General features: G+C 42.9%; 1 protein-coding gene across 2 annotated transcripts in view; it reads left to right on the forward strand.

Moving 5' to 3' along the window:
- The first annotated feature begins 7,538 nt into the window (after nucleotides 1-7,538).
- The window catches only part of LOC137323781 (collagen alpha-1(III) chain-like), a 147,941-nt gene continuing 132,477 nt past the window's right edge, over nucleotides 7,539-23,002 (forward strand). For both annotated transcript variants that reach the window (XR_010963444.1, XM_067987704.1), the window contains exon 1: nucleotides 7,539-7,759. Coding sequence is in view for 1 of the 2 variants with exons in the window: in XM_067987704.1 (XP_067843805.1) it covers nucleotides 7,663-7,759 (97 nt within the window). In the remaining variant the exon portion in view is untranslated. The remainder of the gene's footprint in view (nucleotides 7,760-23,002) is intronic.

Here is a 23,002-nt window from a genome sequence, read left to right on the forward strand (position 1 = left end):
CAGGCAGCATCTGTGGAGAAAGAAACAGATTTAACATTTCAGGTCGATGACCTTTTGTAAAAATATGTATCGATGTTTGGTAATAACCGTAAAGAAAGGGGGCTAGAAATTCGATCATGTCGAAAAGTGGGTGTGTAATGGGCGGGGCGTGCACTGCACGCACTTGTTAGTGTTGTTCCAGGCAGGTCGTAATATTTATGCTGCCTGCTGGTTATCATGACTTGGGCGTGCAGCCAGCGCCACCCATGCTATTCATTGGTTGCACGCTTGTTTGGGGGGTCAGATAGCAAGCATCTGTGACATTACTTAAAGGCCAGCACGTCTTAAAGGGGCGATGCACTCTCATTGCAGACAACGCGGAAAGTTTGTAAGGACAGAAATGGCTGCAGCAAGCACAAAGGCTGCACTAAGTTTTTCTGATGCTGCCTTGGCGGTCCTGGTGCAGGCAGCGGACACGAGCGAGATTCTCCCCCCCCCCCTCCCCCCACCGACAAGAGGGCAGAAAGCCCTCCAGGCAACAACTCCATAACCAGTGGGAAGAGGTCGCTCAGGAGGTCAATGCCAGGAGCTTAGCTCCAAGGACATGGCTGCAATGTCACAAAAAGTTCAATGACCTCACCTGAGTTGTCAAGGTAAGAACACTGCTGTCTTACTCTCTGCTCACACCTCCACCACCTCCAGCCTCACTACTCATAATACTCTACTCCCCACTTCCCTTCTCTCTCCTACAATCACTGCACCACACTTCACTTCACCTCTTTCTCCTCAGACTCACGCACTCACCACTATTGTAACCCTCACAGCCCCACACCTCACATCGTACACACTGCATACCAGCTATTCCACCATGATAGGCACATTTTCTAAACACCTCACAAGATTGTCACTTACGTTTCTTGCGGGAGAAGGTTGCCCACAACTCCAGACAGCAGGCTGCCAGTAGAGGAGGCTGAACCCGCCTGCACACCCACTCCCCTCCTCGCTGGCTACCACAGGCAGCGGCAAAGTGGTGCCGCTTAATTTACAGGTGCTCAAGTTATTATAGGCTGGCTATTGGTGACTAGGATGTCCCCTCCGGACCTGGCTCATGAATCCTGTCAGGGAACCTAGGCACAGCTGCACAGCTGGAGCAGCTGTGGTGACTGCCAACGCTGGAGGAGATGTCGCGCTGAGTTTCTTCACACCCTTGTCCTCTTTTACCCTTCTTACTTCTATCTCAGTCTACACACGCTGCATGACAAATTGCAGATGCTTTCACCAGACATTTCTTCCCCTCTGCTCTCTCTTTACACTGAAAGCCGACCCTTGTCCCTCTCTTTCATTTCAGGTGCTGACAATGTGGCGACCCACTGCCAATGGAGAAAGAAGAGGCCTGCCTGCCTGAAGATGCACCGTCACTAAATATTGGTGCCATGCTTGTTTTAGAGACTAGGCTATAAGAAGGGCCTTCACATGGTGAATCACCAGCCACACAAGTGTGCAGGAGCTAGGGCAGGGGGGTAGAATGCCACAAGTGCCAGCTTGCCGGAGGGTGACATCAAATACTAGCTCTGCGCAGAGGACTCAGATGCTGACTTGAAGGGCCCAGCCTACCGAAGGTGGCTGATGGGTATATACCAGGAAATGCTAGGAGCATGGAGCATGGAGGAGTCCAGCACCAACTTGTGTCAAGGCTTTGCTCAGAATATGGAGACTATTTTGTCCAATAAGGGCTGAGCGATCAACTCCATCAATACGACACTGGCGCCCACCCTCATGGAGCATCTCCTAACAGCTCTCGCAGCTGCCATCTTGGCTTTGAGGGTCATTGTTGACAGGGGCCTCCAAAGCGTCACGTCACTCCTGCACTCTGATATCGGGCAGAGACGCAGGTTTGCTGAGGCGCAGTCCCCGGGGAGTGGCCTTGGCTCCAAGGGTGAGGCACCTGCTGTTATCTTTCAGGACAACAGCATCCCTGCTCCTCCACCACCAACACTGCCAGTGCCCTTGTTAATACCACACAGCCAGCTGGGCCAGATTGCTCCGGCCCACGCCGAGATGCTGTAGTCTGCAACCAGATCCTCAAGGCCCAGACCTGGTTGAGATTGCCCACCACGGCCATCTGAAGTGTTCTTAATGGAAGCTTAGCAGCTTTCCACCTCCCAAGCTGTAGCCACTGGGGAAACACTTCGGAGGAGCACTGGGATAGGGAAAAGAGCACACAAGACAGTCACTAAGGGTAGTGAAGTGAGGGCAAGAACCATAACGCTGGACTGTAGGGTGATGGTAGTAAGGATTGTGGGACTGTTGGTGTATTGGAGGTGAGAGGGATGGTTTAGGTGAAGTGCTTCACGATAAGTTGGTCTCTGAGAGCTCTGGCAGCTGGGGGCGCTGGTGGTCGACGCCTCTCCTGCTCTTCCTCCTCTTCATGCACTTTTTGCTGCCCGGGTGTTGGTAAGGGATAGCCCCTTATGATGGCAAAGTTATGGAGCCTGCAGCAGATGACTACAAATCTGGATACCTGCTTAGGAGTGTAACGCAAAACTCCTCCGGAACAGTCCAGGTAGTGGAAACGTTGCTCGAGCACAATGATTGTTTGTTTGGTCATGTTTCTTGTGTTGGCATGGCTCTCATTGTAGGCCAACTCTGTAGCTGTGCCCAGGGTCTATGACAGGATTCATGAACGAGGTCTGGAGGGGCATCCTTGTCACCCAATAGCCAACCTGTAACTTGACTGCCTGCTTAGAATAAAGGCAGCACAGAGGAGTGGCACAGGATGAAAGAGTCATGGCAGCTGCCAGGATACGGAGCACAGACTTGCATGATCAGTAGGAAACGTTGAGGAGGTGAAATCTCTTTCTATTGATGAAGATGCCAGACTGGTGATGGGGAGCACGCAAGGCAATGTGGGTGCACTCTATGGCACCTAGCACCCTGAGGAAGCCTGCAATGCGGACGAAGTCTAGTGCTCTCTCATCCTGCTTCACCATAGGCCCTAAGCTCTGGAATTACCTCCCTAAACGTCTCCATCTCCCTATCTCTCTCCTCCTTTAACACACTCCTTAAAACCTTTTTGACCAAACCGTGTCCTAATATCTCCTTATGTGATTCGGTGTCAAATTTTGTTTGATAATGCTCCTGTAAAGCGCCTTGGGATGTTTTACTATGTTAAAGGCATTGTATAAATGCAAGTTGTTATTGTTGGAAGGAGATGTATGTGTTCCTCCTGGTGTGGAGAACCTCGGTGACCTCGCGGATACAGTGGTGGACTGCGAACTGTGAGATGTTGCTGATGTCAGCTGCTGTAGCCTGAAAGGAACCCGTGACATAAAAGTTAAGGGTCACAGGAACCGTGACTGCCACAGGCAGTGCTGCCCATGCCCAGGTGCGAGGCTTGAGTTGTGGCTGAAGCTATTGACATAACTCGGTGGGTGACAGCCTCCTTGGTGAAGTGAAGGCACCTCACACATTGCTCCTCACCCCCCGAATGCCTCTGATTGTGATGCTTCTTGTCCCACATCCAATATTGAATGAGCAGAAATTTACAACAACTAAATATTGGGAAGACAGAAGCCATTGTCTTTAGTCCCTGCCACAAACTCTGTTCACTATCTGATTGTTGCATTTTATTTACTTATGTTCTTAATTGTCACTCAAAAGCAGACTGGCTTTAACAATTTCCCTGCACCTTCATGAAAAACAAAGCATCTTGCCTGGTAGGGAACTGGGAGCCAACATTTGGTATCCATTGCTGTTAGAGAGGTACCAAAGCAGAGACTGAATGTTATCACTGACAACTGTTAATGCATGATGTGGTACACGATACAAACAGTGACTACTTAACAGGTATCGAACTTTAGCCTTTAAACATATTTGGATTCCAAGATGAGCTCCATGCTGTCTGCATTCCTGTCATGTAATTTTTTAAATTTAGTCCAATATTGTCACCATTTGTATCCAGTCTCTTATTGGCATGGTTCAGTTTTGTTTGGAGTTTGTTTTTACAACGAAGGGGTAAGAAATAATTATAAATTAAAAGACAAAAGGGAAAATAAAGACTTCCATCATATACCAATATTTGTAAGCTGTGTGAAAAGTAAAGAAAGAAATTGCATTTATATAGCGCCTTTCATGAACTCAGGATGCCCCAAAGCACTTTGCAGCCAGTGAAGTACTTTTGAAGTGTAGTTACTGTTATAATGTAGGAAATGTGTGAAAAGTATCTAGCCAAATTAATTTAATCTGCATCTCCTTCTCTTACGCTCTCTCTCTTCTCTCTCAATCTATCTCCACAAGCCAAACAGCCCTTAGTAACAGCTGTTGGCCCTTCTCACTCCAGCTGCTAACTCTCTCCTCTGTGCAGAAAAACTCAAACTTCTGTTTTGTAAAGCTAAAAGATGTAAACTATCCAAACTCAACAGGATGGATTTTCCCCCACAGTGGCATCCGGGCGGCTGGCCAGCAGAACGCGACTGGTAGTCCCGCTGGGAGGCCCAGTCGATTTTGAAGATTGGGTCTTATTTGCATGCGGCCAACGGGCTGCCGCCAGAAACCAGCAGAACAGAGAAACTCATCGACTCCGGGCTGCCGCGATATCGGGCAGCCTGGCTGGCCTCTGGGCTGGAGAAAGGCGCAGGAGGGTGGATTGGAGCACTAGTGGCCCAGACTGGGCTTGTGGGGCTGGGAGGAGATTCCTGATGTGTGCTCTGGCCAGATCAGGCCAAAATTGGCAGTCGGGGTCCTATTGATATCATAGGATCCTGATTTCAATTTTAAAGGGTTTACTAGCTGACTGCGACAAGGGGCCGGTAGGTCATTGCTCCCCATTTGCAAGACACTACTGCCTCATTTCTGCCAGGTGGATGGGGTGAAAATTCAGCCCAATCATTTCAAATTAATTACCAAAGCTGTCTCAGCACCAATTTCTCCATTTTAATGGCGTTTTCTATGAAGAACGACAGATGCACGTGGGATCCCTGATGCTTTGCTTCATTACACTTGAATTCAGCTAGACATTATTGAATGATTTTGGGATGTGTAAGGTTGCAGGTGGGAAGAGCAGCCATTGCAGGAGATTCTCTGGCTATAACTGGCTGGGGCAGAAGTGTGAATTGGGAGATTGATACTGCAAAACATTATTTACTACTGACTTTCTACTACTTGATGAGTTATTTGATGAAGTAACAGAGATGGTTGATGAGGGTAGTGGGGTTGATGTTGTGTATATGGACTTTCAAAAGGCATTTGATAAAGTACCACATATTAGACTTGCTAGCAAAATTAAAGCCCATGGGATTAAAGGGACAGTGGCAACGTGGATACAAAATTGGCTAAGGGACAGAAAGTAGAGAGTAATAGTGAGTGGCTGTTTTTCAGACTGGAGGGAAGTATATAGTGGTGTTCCCCAGGGTTCGGTATTAGGACCACTGCTCTTTTTGATATATATTAATAACCTGGACTTGGGTATACAGGGTATAATTTCAAAATTTGCAGATGACACAAAACTCGGAAAGGTGGTAAACAATGTGAAGGATAGTAACAGACTTCAGGAGGACATTGACGGACTGGTAAAATGGGCAGACACATGGCAGATGAAATTTAATGCAGAGAAGTGTGAAGTGATACATTTTGGTAGGAAGAATGAGGAGAGGCAATATAAATGACATGCTACAATTTTAAAGGGGGTGCAGGAACAGAGAGACCTGGGGGTGTATGTACACAAATCTTTAAAGGTGGTAGGACAAGTTGAGGAGGCTGTTAAAAAACATATGGGATCCTGGGCTTTATTAATAGAGGCATAGAAATAAAAGCAAGTAAATTATGCTAAACCTTTATAAAATACTGGTTAGGCCTCAGTTGGAGTATTGTGTTCAAAGACCTGTCCTTGGCCTCCTCCTATTTCTCATCTACCTGCTGCCCCTCAGTGACAACATCCGAAAACACAACATCAGATTCCACATGTATGCTGACGACACCCAACTCTACCTCACCACCACCCGAATGCCTCTGATTGTAATGTTTCTTGTCTGACATCCAGTATTGAATGAGCAGAAATTTCCTCCAACTAAATATTGGGAAGACAGAAGCCATTGTCTTTAGTCCCCGTCACAAACTCCGTTCACTCTCCACCGACTCCATCCCCCTCACTGGCTACTGTATGAGGCTGAACCAAACTGTTCGCAAGCTCGTGTCCTATTTAACCTGGAGCTGAGCCTCTGACCCCATATCCTCTCCATCATCAAGACCGCCTATTTCCACCTCCGTAATATCGTCCGTCTCTGCACCTGCCTCAGCCCATCTGCTGCTGAAACCCTCATCCATGCTTTTGTTCCCTCCACCTCGACTATTCTAATGCTCTCCTAGCCAGCCTCCCACCTTCCACCCTCCGTAAACTTCAGCTAATCCAAAACTCTGCTGCCTGTATCCTAACTTACACCAAGTCCCGTTCACCCATTACCTGTGCTCGCTAACCTACATTGGCTCCCGGTCTGGCAATGCCTCGAATTTAAAATTCTCATCCTTGAGTTCAAATCCCTCCATGGCTTTGCCCTTCCCTATCTCTGTAACCTCCTCCAGCCATATAGTCCTCCGAGATTTCTGCGCTCCTCCGATTCTGGCCTCATGTGCATCCCTGATTTCCCTGGCCCCACCGTTGGTGGCCGTGCCTTCAGCTGCCTAGGCTCTAAACCTCTCCACTTCTCTACTTCTCTCTTCTCCTGTAAGACGCTCCTTAAAACCTACCTTTTTGACCAATTTTTGGTCACCTGTCCTAACATCTATGTGGCTCGGTGACAAATTTTGTCTGATAACGGTTCTGTGAAGTGCCTTGGGATGTTTTGCTATTTTAAAGATGCTATAAAAATGCAAGTTGTTGTTGTTGAAAAAGAGGGCAGTGGAGAGACCAAAATTGGGGACCTGGTGTCACCTGTATCTGCTCCTTCCTCCATGGCTTTGCGTCAGAGAAACAAAGGTTTGCCGAGTACAAAGCAGAGAGAAATGAAGCCTATTGACTTTCAAAAACATAATGGTGGAGAATTTCTGCAGGGGTTCTCTCAATCACTTCCACTAAAGATTGGCGTAAAGCCCTGATGGAGTAACATAAACAACTGTTTCTATTGCTTCTCCAGGGTTTCCACCAAAATTATTGTGGGAGATCGGAACAATCTCCACGAACATTCCAGGCAAGTGCGTTAAAAATTTTAAAGAGATAAGACTTTTTTTTGAGTTTTAACAGAAACTCATTTTTTTCCTTCCTTGTAAGTCCAGTCATAATAAGTTTATGCACAAGAAATATTAAGTGCTGTTAATTTAAATGAAACCAATTGTTATTGCTTGCTTTAAGACTTATTTGTAGTAAATGTTCAGAAGTAAACCAACTTGGCTTCTGCAGATGATTCATTTAAAAATGTTTATTATAATAATATGTCTATGGATAATTAAACTAATATCAATCAAATCCAGAACGGAAAACGAGAGGCCCATCTAAGCATCAAATTTCAGGGAGAGGCAGGAGAATAACAGTTGCCAAAATTTTCCTTTTTAAAGCTTTACAAGCAGAAGCGAGGTCGCTGTTTGAACTGGAGCTGGTGCTGAAGGGAGAAGCACACATTGACTTAATGTTAGCGCTTTAAGAATTGTCTTCCCATTGGTTTGCATAAGGAGTCCTGCATCTAATATTTAAACATGCAGGGCCTTGAGCATGGGGGAACTTTTCTATTTCTTGTAAAAATACAGGTGTCCCTCATCGGCATCGCCACATCATTAATATTAGAAGAAGAGGGTAAGTGTTATTCTGGATCTTTTTTGTTTCTAATGTATTAAAGCTATGGGTCGTGGTTATTTTAAATCAAGGCTACAGTCAGCATGCTGCATTATGAAAATGCACTTTAATATTTAAGATCATTTTTCCTAAACAAAGCTAGCTGTTGTTATATTCCATTTACTGTGCTGCATATTTGTTCTTTATATGACTTTTTTTCTCCCCCTCAACATGTCCCTATTTTTCTATCTTTTTCCTGAAGATTGCAACTCATGTCAGGATGCAACCCCACTGGTGGTTGCAGTCCTTTGATTTCTCACCTAAGGTCCATTTTGTTCTCCTGCATTGGCCTGGATGGTGAGTGTCATCTGGCTACTGAGAGTTAAACCTGCTTTTCTCCCGAACCGCTGTCCATGCACTTCCATTAAGGATCACTGGATAGTGATCAGAAACAGCACTCTATTTGGGTTTGATTTCTTCCTAGCCTGAGTTCACTAATGTCCTTTATTGGCCTTCCTACCTCTCTCTCCTCCTTTAATACACTCCTTAAAACCTACCTCTCTGAACAAGCATTTCGTCACCTGTCCTAATATCTCTTTATGTGGCTCAGTGTCAAATTTTGTCTGATAACGCTCCAGAGACACTTTTTTTACTGTGTTAATGGCACCTTATCAATACAAGTTGTTTTTTTTGTATTATTGCCCTGACTGATTAGCTAGCACAGAACAGACCAGAGATTGAGCTTGCAATATTTCAGGTTTGGTATGTCTTAGTTCAACACTATGTAGTATGTTTACCCATTGCAATCAAGAGAGCTCTTTTTTTATATTTAACTGTCTTCCATCCGTATGATTATCTTTGGAACAGATCGTGCATGTATATTCCTCAAATTATTATCTTCTTGCTGTATTCTTAATGAAAGTTGCAGCTCAGTAGATAGTGCTGGATTAGTCTGTGGCTCTGTTCCTACCTCTCTCAGTCTCGTGCAGTATTCTGTGATAGAAGTAACTGCTGTTGGCTTTGGTCCTAATCTGGTTTTATATACGATTCAAACTGGAGTTAAGAATACTGTGCATTCCTGTAGTTGGGAGCACTCCACCAACAGGATGATTGTATTTGCACACGATTGAAATTTTCCAGAGTTCAGTCTAGGTGGAGAATGCAGTGTGGTGTTTTGAGATTGATTAATAGTCAAACTTAACATGGTTCACATTGATGTAAATGGTCTTGGTATCTATTGGAATATAGAAGGATTGATTTTATGCTACTCACCTAAACTCAGACTATACTTTAAAGCTCAGGTTTCCTGCAACATTGAGAACAATCTCTATTTATGGAGCAAACATTGCAGTCTAGCTATCTAGGACTGTTAGTTGCATGTGTGCTATGTCATATCCCAATCACATTTTAATGTGTTTATGTGTTCTTTTGGCACAGTGCTAAGCCCACAGTCAGCCAAACTCAGCTATTTAATTTTAATGGAAAAGTAGGAAAAATAGCTTAACTTTGAAAAGTCACGGACACTATTCTGATAACATTCTGAAGTGAAGAATTCAGTGGCTAAGTTTCCTTCATGATTTGAAAATGTTAGTCATAATTATGAGAGGTTTATAGTAAGAAGTACTGTCGAACTTTCATACTAATATACCCTCCCTGTAAAAACTGGATAGGGCCTGTTATTGGGCAGGGGTAGTCCGATCCGCTATTACCCTGTGCCCAGTGGCCCCTGCGCAGGCAGGACGAGACTTTCGTCAGGCTTGAGGACTTACCTGCAATCTGCGTTGGAAATCAGCAATGAACGAGGATTCCATGCAATTTGCTTTTTCCACCAACAGGGGGAGCTCCAATCTCTTAAAGGCAGGATGTCTCTAAAAAGTTTCTTAAAGGTAGCTGGTACGTGTTATTTGCTGCAAATAACAGTCTGCTGTCTGCACGGAGTCTGAACAGAGATCAGACATCGCACATGCAAAACACAGATGCAGCTCCCAGCTCTGTGTTTACAAACTGATGAGTTATGTTAAAACATTGAATAAAGGTTGCGCACTACTAAATCTCACATCCTCCAATCTGCATGCCAGACCTCACCAATCTGCCGATCTGAGTTGGTACCAGGCCTGCGAGAGTGCGTGCACTGATGCACTAGAGACCTTGGTGCAAGAGGTGGACAGAAGGAGGGACATCCTATATCCATCCGAGGGGTGGTAGGCAAGAGGCCCTCCAGACATATACCCAAAAGGCAGTGGGAGGTAGCAGGGCACAACATCAATGGCAGGTGTACAGCGTCATGAAAATGGATGCAGTGCAGGAAGAAATTCAATGCTTTGACACGAGTGGTCAAGGTGAGTGAGGTCAACTGTCAAGTGGCATCTCCTACCAACTACACCACTAGCCACATCCACTGCTCCACGCACTACACCCCCATCACCCACATACTAACAAACTCTTTCCATCAGTACTCAACTCTTCCAATCAGATGCTTCCTGTCATCCTTGCACATTACCGCCCACCCACAACTCACAGGCCACACACACTGGCAGCTATTCAACCATGACAGGCACATCACCCAGACACACGTCCCGCTTTCTTGCAGGAGAAAGTGGCGCATATCAGGATGCAGCGAGTGGCAGTGGCATTTAACCCCTTGAGCCTGTTCTGCCATTCAATGAGATTATGGTGGACCTGTGATCTAACTCCATATACCCGCTTTAGCCCCATATCCCTTAATAACCTTGGTTCACAGAAATCTATCAATCTTAGATTTAGAATTGACAATTTATCTGGCATCAACTGCCATTTGCAGAAGAGCGTTCCAAACTTCTCCCACCCTTTGCGTGTAGAAGCATTTCCTAACTTCACTCCTGCACATCCTGGCTCTAAATGTTAGCCTATGTCCCCGCGTCCTAGTATTCAAGCATTGGAGACCTCCAAAAACAGTTACAAATGTTTCGGCAGCCAGAAGCAATAATCCATTAATCTGTAAATCCTGCATTGATCCTTTACATGTGTGCTATGTCATATCCAAATCACATTTTAATGTATTTATGCGTTCTTTTGGCACAGTGCTAAGCCCACTGTCAGCCAAACTCAGCTACTTAATTTTAATGGGTTTTCCAGGCACTCTAACTAACGTTCAGATGGTCGGGGTTAAGACTGTGCGTTGAATTGAGCGTTAAGTCCCAAAATGATGTCTATCACTTTAAATCAGCATTACACACTGATTGTGTCCTTACTTTACATGCTTCCGGCATTCGTTATCTGCACCTGGGCTAACTCCTATACCAAGATGACGTCCAGCTCTCGTCACGTTGGAAACATGCATGCACAGCCACGATGCTATCTTGGCACTTCGGGAGGCCATGTAGCGCTGAAACAATGGGCGCTACATGGCCCAATTTAGCGCCCTGTGTATTATATTTGAGATTAATAAGCTATTAACAATAGAGATAATTACGATTCATGAATTTGAACAGCACAGCCTAGTGCGACTAAGTAAAAGCAAAGAGGTAATATAAGAAATCTTTTCAGTCTCATCATTTGTTCATTTATTTTAAGGGGCAAAATCATGGTACCTATCATGGAATAGCCACTTAAATGCCATGGCCACTAAAGCAGGTCAGAGGCTGGGTATTCTGCGGCGACGGGGTTGATGAGGGTAGTGTGGTTGATGATGTATACATGGACTTACAAAAGGCATTTGATAAAGTACCACGTAATAGACTTGTAAGCAAAATTAAAGCCCATGGGATTAAAGGGACAGTGGCAGCATGGATACAAAATTAGCTAAGGGAAAGAAAACAGAGAGAAGTGTTGAATGGTTGCTTTTCAGGCTGGAGGGAAGTATACAGTGGTGCTCCCCAGAGATTGGAATGAGGACCATTGCTCTTTTTGTTATATATTAATGACCTGACCTTGGACATAGAGGGTACAATTTCAAACTTTGCAGATGACATGAAAGTCGGGAATGTAGTAAACAATGTGGAGGATTGTAACAGACTTCAGGAGGACATAGACAGACTGGTGAAATGGGCAGACACATGGCAAGCAGCAAGAGCCAAGTTCGGGGCACCACGGGTGGCTCTGCTGCACAGGAGGGGAGGAAGAAGAGTGGCAGGGCTATAGTGATAGGGGATTCAATTGTAAGGGGAACAGATAGGGGTTTCTGCGGCCGCAAACATGACTCCAGGATGGTATGTTGCCTCGCTGGTGCTAGGGTCAAGGATGTCACGGAGTGGCTGCAGGGCATTCTGGAGGGGGAGGGCAATATTTATCAACGACTTAGATGAAGGCATAGAAAGTCTCATATCTAAGTTTGCCGATGACACAAAGATTGGTGGCATTGTAAGCAGTGTAGATGAAAACATAAAATTACAAAGCGATATTGATAGATTAGGTGAATGGGCAAAACTGTGGCAAATGGAATTCAATGTAGACAAATGTGAGGTCATCCACTTTGGATCAAAAAAGGATAGAACAGGGTACTTTCTAAATGGTAAAAAGTTAAAAACAATGGATGTCCAAAGGGACTTAGGGGTTCAGGTACATAGATCATTGAAGTGTCATGAACAGGTGCAGAAAATAATCAAGAAGGCAAATGGAATGCTGGCCTTTATATCCAGAGGACTGGAGTACAAGGGGGCAGAAGTTATGCTGCAGCTATACAAAACCCTGGTTAGACCGCACCTGGAGTACTGTGAGCATTTCTGGGCACTGCACCTTCGGAAGGACATATTGGCCTTGGAGGGAGTGCAGCGTAGGTTTACTAGAATGATACCCGGACTTCAAGGGTTAAGTTACGAGGAGAGATTAGACAAATTGGGGTTGTATTCTCTGGAGTTTAGAAGGTTAAGGGGTGATCTGATTGAAGTTTATAAGATATTAAGGTGAACAGATAGGGTGGATAGAGAGAAACTACTTCTGCTGGTTGGGGATTCTAGGAGTAGGGGGCACTGTCTAAAAATTAGAGCCAGACCTTTCAGGAGCGAGATTAGAAAATATTTCTACACACAAAGGGTTGTAGAAGTTTGGAACTCTCTTCCGCAAACGGCAATTGATACGAGCTCAATTGCTAAATTTAAATGTGAGATAGATAGCTTTTTGGCAACCAAAGGTATTAAGGGATATGGGCCAAAGGCAGGTATATGGAGTTAGATCACAGATCAGCCATGATCTTATCAAATGGCGGAGCAGGCACGAGGGGCTGAATGGCCTACTCCTGTTCCTATGTTTCTATGTTCCTAGATCAAATTTAATGCAGAGAAGTGTAAAGTGATACATATTGGTAGGAAGAATGAGGAGAGGCAATTCAAACTAAATGGTACTATTTTAAAGGGGGTCCAGGATCAGAGAGACCTGGGGGTGTATGTACACAAATCTTTGAAGGTGGCAAGGCAAGTTGAGAAGGCAGTGAGAAAAGCATATGGGATTCTGGGCTTTATTAACAGCGGCATAGAGTACAAAAGGAGGGAAGTTATGCTAAACCTTCTTAAAACACTGTTCAGGCCTCAGCTGGAGTATTGTGTTCAATTCTGGGCACCACACTTTAGGAAGGATGTCAAGGCCTTCGAGAGGGTGCAGAAGAGATTTACTAGAATGGTACCAGAAATTAGGGACTTCAGTTATGTGGAGAGACTGGAGAAGCTGGGGTTGTTCTTCTTGGAGCAGAGAAGGTTAAGAGGAGATTTGATAGAGATGTTTAAAATCATGAATGGTTTTGACAGAGTAAGTAAGGAGAAACTGTTTCCCGTAGCAGAAGTGTCGGTGACCAGAAGACACAGATTTAAGGTGATTGGCAAAAGCACCAGAGACGAAATGAGGAAACATTTTTTTCCGCAGCGAGTTGTAATGATCTGGAATGTGCTGCCTGAAAGGATGGTGGAAGCAGATTCAATAATAACTTTCAAAAGGGAATTGGATAAATACTTAAAGGGAAAAAATTTACAGGGCTATGGGGAAAGAGCAGGGGATGGGACTGATTGGATAGCTATTTCAAAGAGCTGGCACTGGCATGATGGGCCAAATGGCCTCCTTCAGTGCTGTAACATACAATGAGGCTATTATGATACATCTCAACTCCCAAAGTCTCTCCACCACCTAGAAGGCAAAATTAAGGAGTGTGATGCATTACTCTCTACTTGCCTGAATGGGTTCAGCTGCAACAACGCTCAAGAAGCTCAATACCATCCAGGACAAAGCAGTCTGCTTGATTGGCAGCCCATCCACCACTTTAAACTGCTACTTCCTCCACCACCAGCATATCACGGCTGCAGCGTTTACTATCTACAGGATGTACTGCAGCAAGTCGCTAATGCTTCTTTGACGGCAACTCCCAACCCACAACCTCCACCACCTAAAAGGACAGGGCAGCAGGCGTATGGGAACACCATCACCTCTAGGTTGCCCTCCAAGTCACGTACCATCCTCACTTGGACGTATATCGCCGTTCCTTCACTGTCGCTGGGTCAAAATCCTGGAACTCCCTACCTCACAGCACTGTGGGAGAACCTTCACCACACGGACTGCAGCGGTTCAAGATGAAGGCTCATCACCACCTTCTCAAGGGCAACTAGTGATGGGTAATAAATACTGACCTTGCCAGCGACACTCACCTCCCACGAATGATAAAAAAAAATCTTATTCCAGCTTTACAATGCGATTTAAGCTAGCTCTGCAAACTCTAAGATTAAGTTACAAAATTAATTCACTCTCCAGTATGCTGGTGTTCTGATATTGTGCACTATGAAATGGTAGGAAGTTAATTTTACATTGTGTTTTTCAACATAATGAGAGTCCACTCAACTGAATCATCTTGCAAGTTCTGAATGGAGTTGAGATACTTTCCTGGAGGGAATCTGAAAAAAAATCAGATGCCAAGTATAGCAATGCAATCTCAGCACCTCTTCGTGCCTAGTTTTAAGCTAACATTGACAGATATCTGAGGGTAGGTCCTTCTCAGTTGGGAACCAAAGTGTGAAGTGGTGTATTTCTGATGATTAGCAAAATGTTGTCAGCCTACAAGCGATATTCATAACTTACTTCACCCCCCGATGAAATCTATTCAGCGAAACAAATGAGTCAGTAAAATTCTTTCTTTTAAATTGTTGTTAAGTTTAGTATGCCTGTCTGTACAAATACATAGATTTCAAAAAGCATAATTTTTCATTGAATGTAAAAAAAAATCTTCCTTGTATTGCCATGCGATGATGTTGGCAAAATACTATTACTTGTTGGAAATATGTTGGTGGAGACTGGAAGGCACAATGATTTGTAGAATGCTCTTTCATCTCTAAGACTTGGATACAAATCCCACCTGGACTCATGGGATGAAAGTCTTCTTGTGATGGCTATAAAGGCCCTGTAGTGACACAATCCAAACTTGGTCAACTCAGTTCCTTGTAGATATGAGTCCATAATGATGAAAACAAAAGCTTACATTTACATAATGTCTTTAATGTAGAAAAACATTCCAAAGTGCTTCACAGCCACATAATCCAAAAACAGTTGTCGAGCTAAAGAAGGAGTTATTAGGAGGGATGACCAACAGCTCAGTCAAAAAGATGTAAGTTAAAGAGGGTCTCCAAGGAGGTGAGGGAGTTGCCGAGGTGAAGGGATTTAGGAGGGACTTCCAGATGTGGGACCTAGGTGGCTGAAGGCACGGCTGCCAATGGTGGGAAGAGGGAAATGGATAAATGACAAGAGTAAGAGGAACAGAGAGTTTGCAGGAGGGGGTTGTAGGGCCAGAGGAAGAAACAGAGATGGGAAGGTTGAGATCATCAAGGGATTTAAACATGAGTATGAGAATTTTAAACTGAGGTAATGTAGCTAATGTAGGTCAGCGAGGACAGGGGTGATAGTTTTTGTTGTGGGATTGGATACGAGCAGCAGAGTTTTCGATGAGCTGAAGTTTACGCAGGGTGGAGAATGAGAGGCCAACCAGGAAAGCATTGGAATCGTCATGTCTGCGGGTGACAAAGGCACAGATGAGAGTTTCAGTGGCAGATGAGGTAGTGGTGAAGGTGGATGACGTTGCAGAGGTGGAAGTAGGTGGTCTTTGTGATGGAGAGGATATCTGGTTTGAAAGTCAGCTCAGGATCAAATAGGATGTCAAGGTTGCAAGCAGGCTGGTTCTGCCTGATAGGGTGGCCAGGGAGGGGGATGGAATCGATGACAAGGGTATGGAATTTGTGGCGAGGGCCCAAGACGGTGCCTTCAGTCATCCCAATGTTTAGCTGGAGAACATTGCGGCTCATCCAAGACTGGTTGTGGAACAAGCAGTTTAGCAACAGAGAGGTGGGGAAGGGTTGAAGAGTGGTGGTGGAGAGGCAGAGTTAGGTGTTGTCAGAATACATATGGAAGCTGACCTCCTGTCTGTAGATGGTATTATCAAGGGGTAGCATGTAGATGAGGAAGAGGAAGGGGCCAAGGATAGATCCTTGGGGAAATTCAGAGGTAACGGTGCAGGAACAGGGAGTGATGGAATTGCTGGAGGTTCTCTGGCTATGATTGGATAGGTAAGAGTGGAACCAAGTGAGGGCAGTCCCACCAAGCTGAAAAGGCATTGGAGGAGGATGGTTTGGTCTACTGCTTAAAATCACATGGTCACAGCATAAAACCCCTATATAGTATGGTTTAGATTTTCAATCTGACTCGTAAGGATGATTGATAGAAGGTACAAAGATGTGACATTGTTCTATTTTGGGGATTCTTCCGAGTTTGGGGTTAAGACACATAGCTGGAACAAAGAGGAAATGTTATTTTGAGAGACAAGTGTAGAAAAGTGCTTTATTCCACAGCACTGACATCCTTCATTTGTTAAGCACACCTAAAATATAAATAATGAAAGGGAATGAAGTAATTAGTGTTGTTCATGTAACTATTTTCACAGGCTTGGATTATTTCATTTTAGAACAGATAGAGTGAAAAAAGTTAGCTGAAATAAGTTTAGCATATTTATATAGCTGCAATTGCTGTACTAAATAGTAGAAATCTTTTCCAGCATTTAGTGAGGGTATGTAATACAATTTCAGAGCCAGGGATGTGTAAGAACATAAAAACATAAGAAACAGGATTAGGCCATATAGCCCCTCGAGCCTGCTCCGCCATTCAGTAAGATCATGGCTGATCTTCGACCTCAACTCCACTTTCCTGCCCAATCTCCATATCCCTTGATTCCCCTGGAGTCCAAAAATCTATCTATCTCAGCCTTGAATATACTCAACGACTCAGCATCCACACCCCTCTGGGATAGAGAATTCCAAAGATTCATAACCCTCTGAGTGAAGAAATTCCTCCTCATCTCAGCCCTAAATGGCCGACCCTTATCCTGCTACTATGCCCCCGAATTTTAGACTCTTCAGCCAGGGGAAACAACCTCTTAGCATTTACCCTGTCAAGTCTCTACAGAATCTTATATGTTTCAATGAGATCACCTCTCATTCTGCTAAACTCCAGAGAGTATAGGCCCATTCTACTCAATCTCTTCTCGTGGGACAACCCTCTCATCCCAGGAATCAATCTAGTGAACCTTCACCTCAAAGGCAAGTATATTCTTCCTTCGATAAGGAGGCCAAAATTGTACACAGTACTCCAGGTGTTGTCTCACCAAAGCCCTGTACAATTGTAGTAAGACTTCCTTACTCTTGTACTCCAACCTCCTTGCAATAAAGGCCAACATGCCATTTGCTTTCCTAATTGCTTGCTGTACCTGAATGCTAACTTTTTGTGTTTCTTGTATGAGGACATCCAAATCTATTTGAAGACTAACATATAATAGTTTCTCATCATTTAAAAAATATTCTGTTCTTCTATTCTTCCTACCAAAGTGAATAACCTCACATTTCCCCACATTATACTCCATTTGCCACCTTCTTGCCCACTCACTTAACCTGTCTATGTCCCTTTGCAGATTCTTTGAGTCCTCCTCACAGCTTACTTTCCCACCTAGCTTTGTATCTTCAACAAACTTGGATACTTTAAACTCGGTCCCTTCATCTAAGTCATTAATATAGATGGTAAATAGCTGAGGCCCAAGCACTGATCCTTGTGGCACCCCATTAGTTACAGCCTGCCAACCTGAAAATGACCCGTTTCTTCCTACTCTCTGTTTTCTCTCTGTTAACCAATCCTCTATCCATGCTAATATATTACCCCCAACCCCATGAGCCCTTATCTTGCGTAACGACCTTCTATGTGACACCTCATCGAATGCCCTTTGAAAATCCAAATATACTGCATCCAATGGTTCCCCTTTATCTACCCTGCTAGTTACATCCTCAAAAAACTAATAAATTAGTCAAACATGATTTCCCTTTCATAAAACCATATTGGCTCTGCCTGATCATATTATGATTTTATAAGTGCCCTGTTACCACTTCCTTAATAATGGATTCCAGCATTTTCCCGACGACTGATGTTGGGCTAACTGGTCTGTAGTTCCCTGATTTCTCTCTCCCTCCTTTCTTGAATAGTGGGGTTACATTTGCTACCTTCCAATCCACTGGGACTGTTCTAGAATCTAGGGAATTTTGGGAGATCACATCCAATGCATCCACTAAGTCTGCAGCCACCTCTTTTCGAACCCTCGGATTTAGGCCATCAGAGCCAGGGGATTTATTGGCTTTTAGTCCCATTAGTTTTTCCAGTACTTTTTCTCTACTGATATTAATTACTTTAAGTTCCTCACTCTCATTAGCCCTTTGGTTCCCCACTATTTCTGGTATGCTTTTTGTGTCTTCTACTGTGAAGACACATACAAAATATTTGTTTAACGTCTCTGCCATTTCCTTATTCGCCATTATAATTTCTTCTGTCTCAGCCTCTAAGGGACCCACGTTTACTTTTGCTACTCTCTTCCTTTTTACATACTTGCAGAATCTTTTACAATCTGTTTTTATATTTCTTGCTAGTTTACTTTCATATTCTATTTTTTCCCTTTCTATCAATTTTTTGGTCATCCTTTGCTGGTTTCTAAATGCTCCCAATCCTCAGGCTTTTCTTACTTTTTTTGGCAACATTATAGGCCTCTTTTAATCTAATACTATCCTTAACTTCTTTAGTTAGCTTGGGTATTTTTAGTAAGTGTATTGTTCGAATTGATTTAATCCACCAGGACTTGTACTTCTAAATATTTATGTACAGTGAATGTTCCTAGTGAAACATACGCAGAAAGATTATTGTTGGTAACTCTCCAACTGTTTTGACTCAGACTTACTGTTGAATACAGCTTGAAATGATTACTTTCAGTGAATATGAACAGCTGGTGGTAAAAAATTGAGTTTATCTTTTCTTGTAGCCGTTTATATAAAGTATTATAATACTTAAGATGCCCACTTTAATTACAAGAGAGGATGGAATTATTTATCTCCCTGTCTTTTGCTTTGGAGTACAAATATTTTTTGGCTGCTGTGAAATGGTAAAGATTTCACTCATTATTGGGCTGATGCCTCTTAGTGTTGTATATATTATATATAAAGGGTTAAGCAATTGAAAAAAAAAATTAACCTTCACCACTTTTTGTTTTAATCATGCAGCCTGTGTGCTTCTGTCTCGTCTCTAAGAGATGAATCATGTTTTCCTATACACATGCGGGACATTCTGCATTCCATTGAATGTCATTCTTTTTAGAATGTCTTTGTATTCAAAACCACCAGACCTTAACTGGCTTTATCTCCACTGTTGCTCTATGTCAGCTAAAAGGAAAATAAGAAACAATCATTGCCCACCACCCATATTGATGTCTCCTGGTATACGCCCTGACGCCAGATTCCTGTTATAGGTACGGATAGGTTAGAGGAATGTAAATAGTGTTACAGCAGTCTTAATGTTAAAACTAGTCACAAACTGCTTGTAAGGTTGACCAAATAGTCATGAAATCTTATGGATCAAACTCAGCCACTATGTGATGAACACACAAATAACGATGACATCATAAGGTTAACAATAGGAACTAGTCTATTATGAGCTAAACAATTACATAAAACTTATTATGGACTGGATTTAGACCAATGTTGTTTGTTGAGCTTATTAAATGAAGGATAATAGTGCTTGAAGTGTGGAAAATGTTTGGCCTACATTAAGTGATCTAATAACTTTTCCTGGTTAGTTAAGATTGTGTCAGACTACTCGAACAAATCACTTTAATTCAACCTTAACCTTTTACAGTTAAACAAAAAACAGACTTGTAAGGTGTGGATTATCCATTTTTGGAAATAAAATGTTAATTAAATAGAAAGAAATGTTAGATGTGTACATTGATGTATATATTTATATCAATCTATGCAAAACAAGAGTTTCAATCTGATTGCTTCAACAAAATGTTGGCATGTGTTGGAATCAACTTTTCTACCATTGGCAAGAAAGTGGATTAAACAATGAGTATGTTTTGATTATTCCAACTTTGATTATAGACTTCATTTAAAAAAACACTTTTTTGCAGTTATTACCATATAAAGTAATACAATTTGCCTAACACTGCAATATCTTTTTTTTTGTATGTCAGAGTTATACAAATTGGCAAATGTTTATTCTGGCCATACACTTTTTGGATTGCGAACACAGCTACTGATTCTTTCTACTGGGATCTACAATTTAGTGTTGTTAAAATTTGTGTTTTTATTATATGCAATCCATCTATCTTAGCTTCTCCTATGTAACTGGCTGCATTTTTCAGATGCTTTTTATAAGGTAAATTGGGAAATTAGATTAAAAGATATGATGGTAGATAAGCAATGGCGAACATTTAAAGAAATAATTCATAATTCTCAACAAATATATATTCCCTTGAGAAATAAAAACTCCATGGGAAAGGTGATCCAACCGCAGCTAACTAGAGAAGCTAAGGATAATATTAAATTAAAAGAAGAGGTTTACAATGTTGTCAAAAAGAGTAGTAAACCCAAGGATTGGGAAGGTTTTAGAAATCAGCAAAGGATGACCAAAAAATTGATAAAGAGGGAGCAAATTGAATATGAGAGTGAACTAGCAAGAAATATAAAAACAGATTGGTATAGAAAAAGGAAAAGATTAGCAAAACAAAAGTAAATGTGGGTCCCTTAGAGGCAGTGACAGGAGAAATTATAATGGGGAATCAGGAAATGGCAGAGACGTTAAACAAATATTTTGTATCTGTCTTCACAGTAGAAGACCCAAAAACATATCGGAAATAATGGGTAACCAAGGATCTATTGAGAATGAGGAACTTAAAGTAATTAAGATTAGTAAAGAAAAAATACTGAAGAAATTAATGGGACTAAAAGCCAACAAATCCTCTGGACTTGATGGCCTACATCCTAGGGTTTTAAAAAAGGTGGCTGCAGAGATAGTGGATGCATTGGTTTTAATCTTCCAGAATTCCCTAGATTCCAGAACGGTCCCCATGGATTGGAAGGGTAGCAAATGTAACCCCACCATTCAAGAAAGGAGGGAGAGAGAAAAAAGGGAACTACAGGCCAGTTAGCCTGACATCATTAGTAGGAACATAGGAATATAGGAACAGGAGTAGGCCATTTAGCCCCTCGAGCCTGTTCCGCCATTCATTGGGATCATGGATGATCTGTGATCTAACTCCATTCACCCACCTTAGCCCCATATCCCTTAATACCTTTGGTTAATAAAAATCTATCAATCTCAGATTTAAAATTAACAATTGAGCTAGCATCAACTGCTGTTTGCGGAAGAGAGTTCTAAACTTCTACCGCCCTTTGCGTGTAATAGGGAAAATGCCAGAATCTATTATTAAGGACATAGTAACAGGGCACTTAGAAAATCATAATATGATTAGACAGAGTCAACATGGTTTTATGAAAGGGAAATAGTGTTTGACAAATCTATTAGAGTTTTTTGAGGGTGTAACTAACAGGGTAGATAAGAGGGAACCAGTGGATGTAGTATATTTGGATTTTCAAAAGGCATTCGATATGGTGCCACACAAGAGGTTGTGACACAAGATTCGGGCTCATGGGATTGGGGGTAATATATTAGCATGGATTGAGGATTGGTTAACGGTCAAAAAACAGAGAGTAGGAATAAACGGGTCATTTTTGGGTTGGCAGGCTGTAACTAGTGGAGTGCCGCAAGGATCAGTGCTTGGGCCTCAGCGGTTTACAATCTATATCAATGACTTAGATGAGGGGACCGAGTGTAATGTATCCAAGTTTGCGGATGATACAAAGCTAGGTGGGAAAGTAAGCTGTGAGGAGGATGCATAGAGGCTGCAAAGAGATATAGACAGCTTAAGTGAGTGGGCGAGAAGGTGGCAAATTGAGTATAATGTGGAGAAATGTAAAATTATCCACTTTGGTAAGAAGAATTGAAAAGCAGAATATTTTTAAAAGATGAGAGACTAAGAAATGTTGGTAGGCAAAAGAATTTGGGTGTCCTTGTACATGAATCACAGAAGGTAATCATGCAGGTTCAGCAAACAATTAGGAAGGCAAATGATATGTTAGCCTTTATTGCAAGGGGGTTGGAGTACAAGAGTAAGGAGGTCTTGTTGCAATTATATAGGGCTCTGGTGACATCACACCTGGAGTACTGTGATCTCCTTACCTGAGGAAAGATATACTTGCCTTAGAGGGGATGCAACGAGGGTTCACTAGATTGATTCCTGGGGTGAGAGAGTTGTCCTATGAGGAGAGATTGAGTAGAATGAGCCTATATTCTCCTGAGTTTAAAAGAATGAGAGGTGATCTCATTGAAACGTATAAAATTCTTAGAGGGCTTGACAGGGTAGGTGCTGAGAGGCTGTTTCCCCTGGCTGGAAAGTCTAGAACTAGGGATCATAGATCAAAGGTAGTAGTATATCTGCACTCTATGGTTATTTAAATCTAGATTTGGGGAATTAACAGAGCAGATTGGCTGTCAGGGCTCAGTTGCATTGCCCAGATCTTTACAGACAGCACCTCTTCCCTTCCAATTGTCAGATCAGTCCTAAACCTTTGGAAATCCCAACAACCAATGCAAGGAGGTTGTGGTTGAAGTAGCCAACCTGACTTTGGGTCTGTCTGGGTGATTGTCCAGTCTTGGCCACTTTCACTATGGCCCAATACCTGGCTTTCTGCATGATCTGGAGCAGCTGAAGGCATTGTTTTGGCCTTTGGAGCCTGGTATTTCATGTAACTCCCCTAGTTCAAGATAGCTTGATTTTCTTCTCCCATTCTGCTTTCATTCTTTTCCTGCCCTATTTGGTGACGACTGCTTCTGCTACCACTATTTCCAGAGACTAAACGGAGTGCATTTTTCGGCACTGCTTTATTTTATTCTGACTATATG

This window comes from Heptranchias perlo, chromosome 7, assembly GCF_035084215.1.
Source record: "Heptranchias perlo isolate sHepPer1 chromosome 7, sHepPer1.hap1, whole genome shotgun sequence".
Classification (NCBI taxonomy): domain Eukaryota; kingdom Metazoa; phylum Chordata; class Chondrichthyes; order Hexanchiformes; family Hexanchidae; genus Heptranchias; species Heptranchias perlo.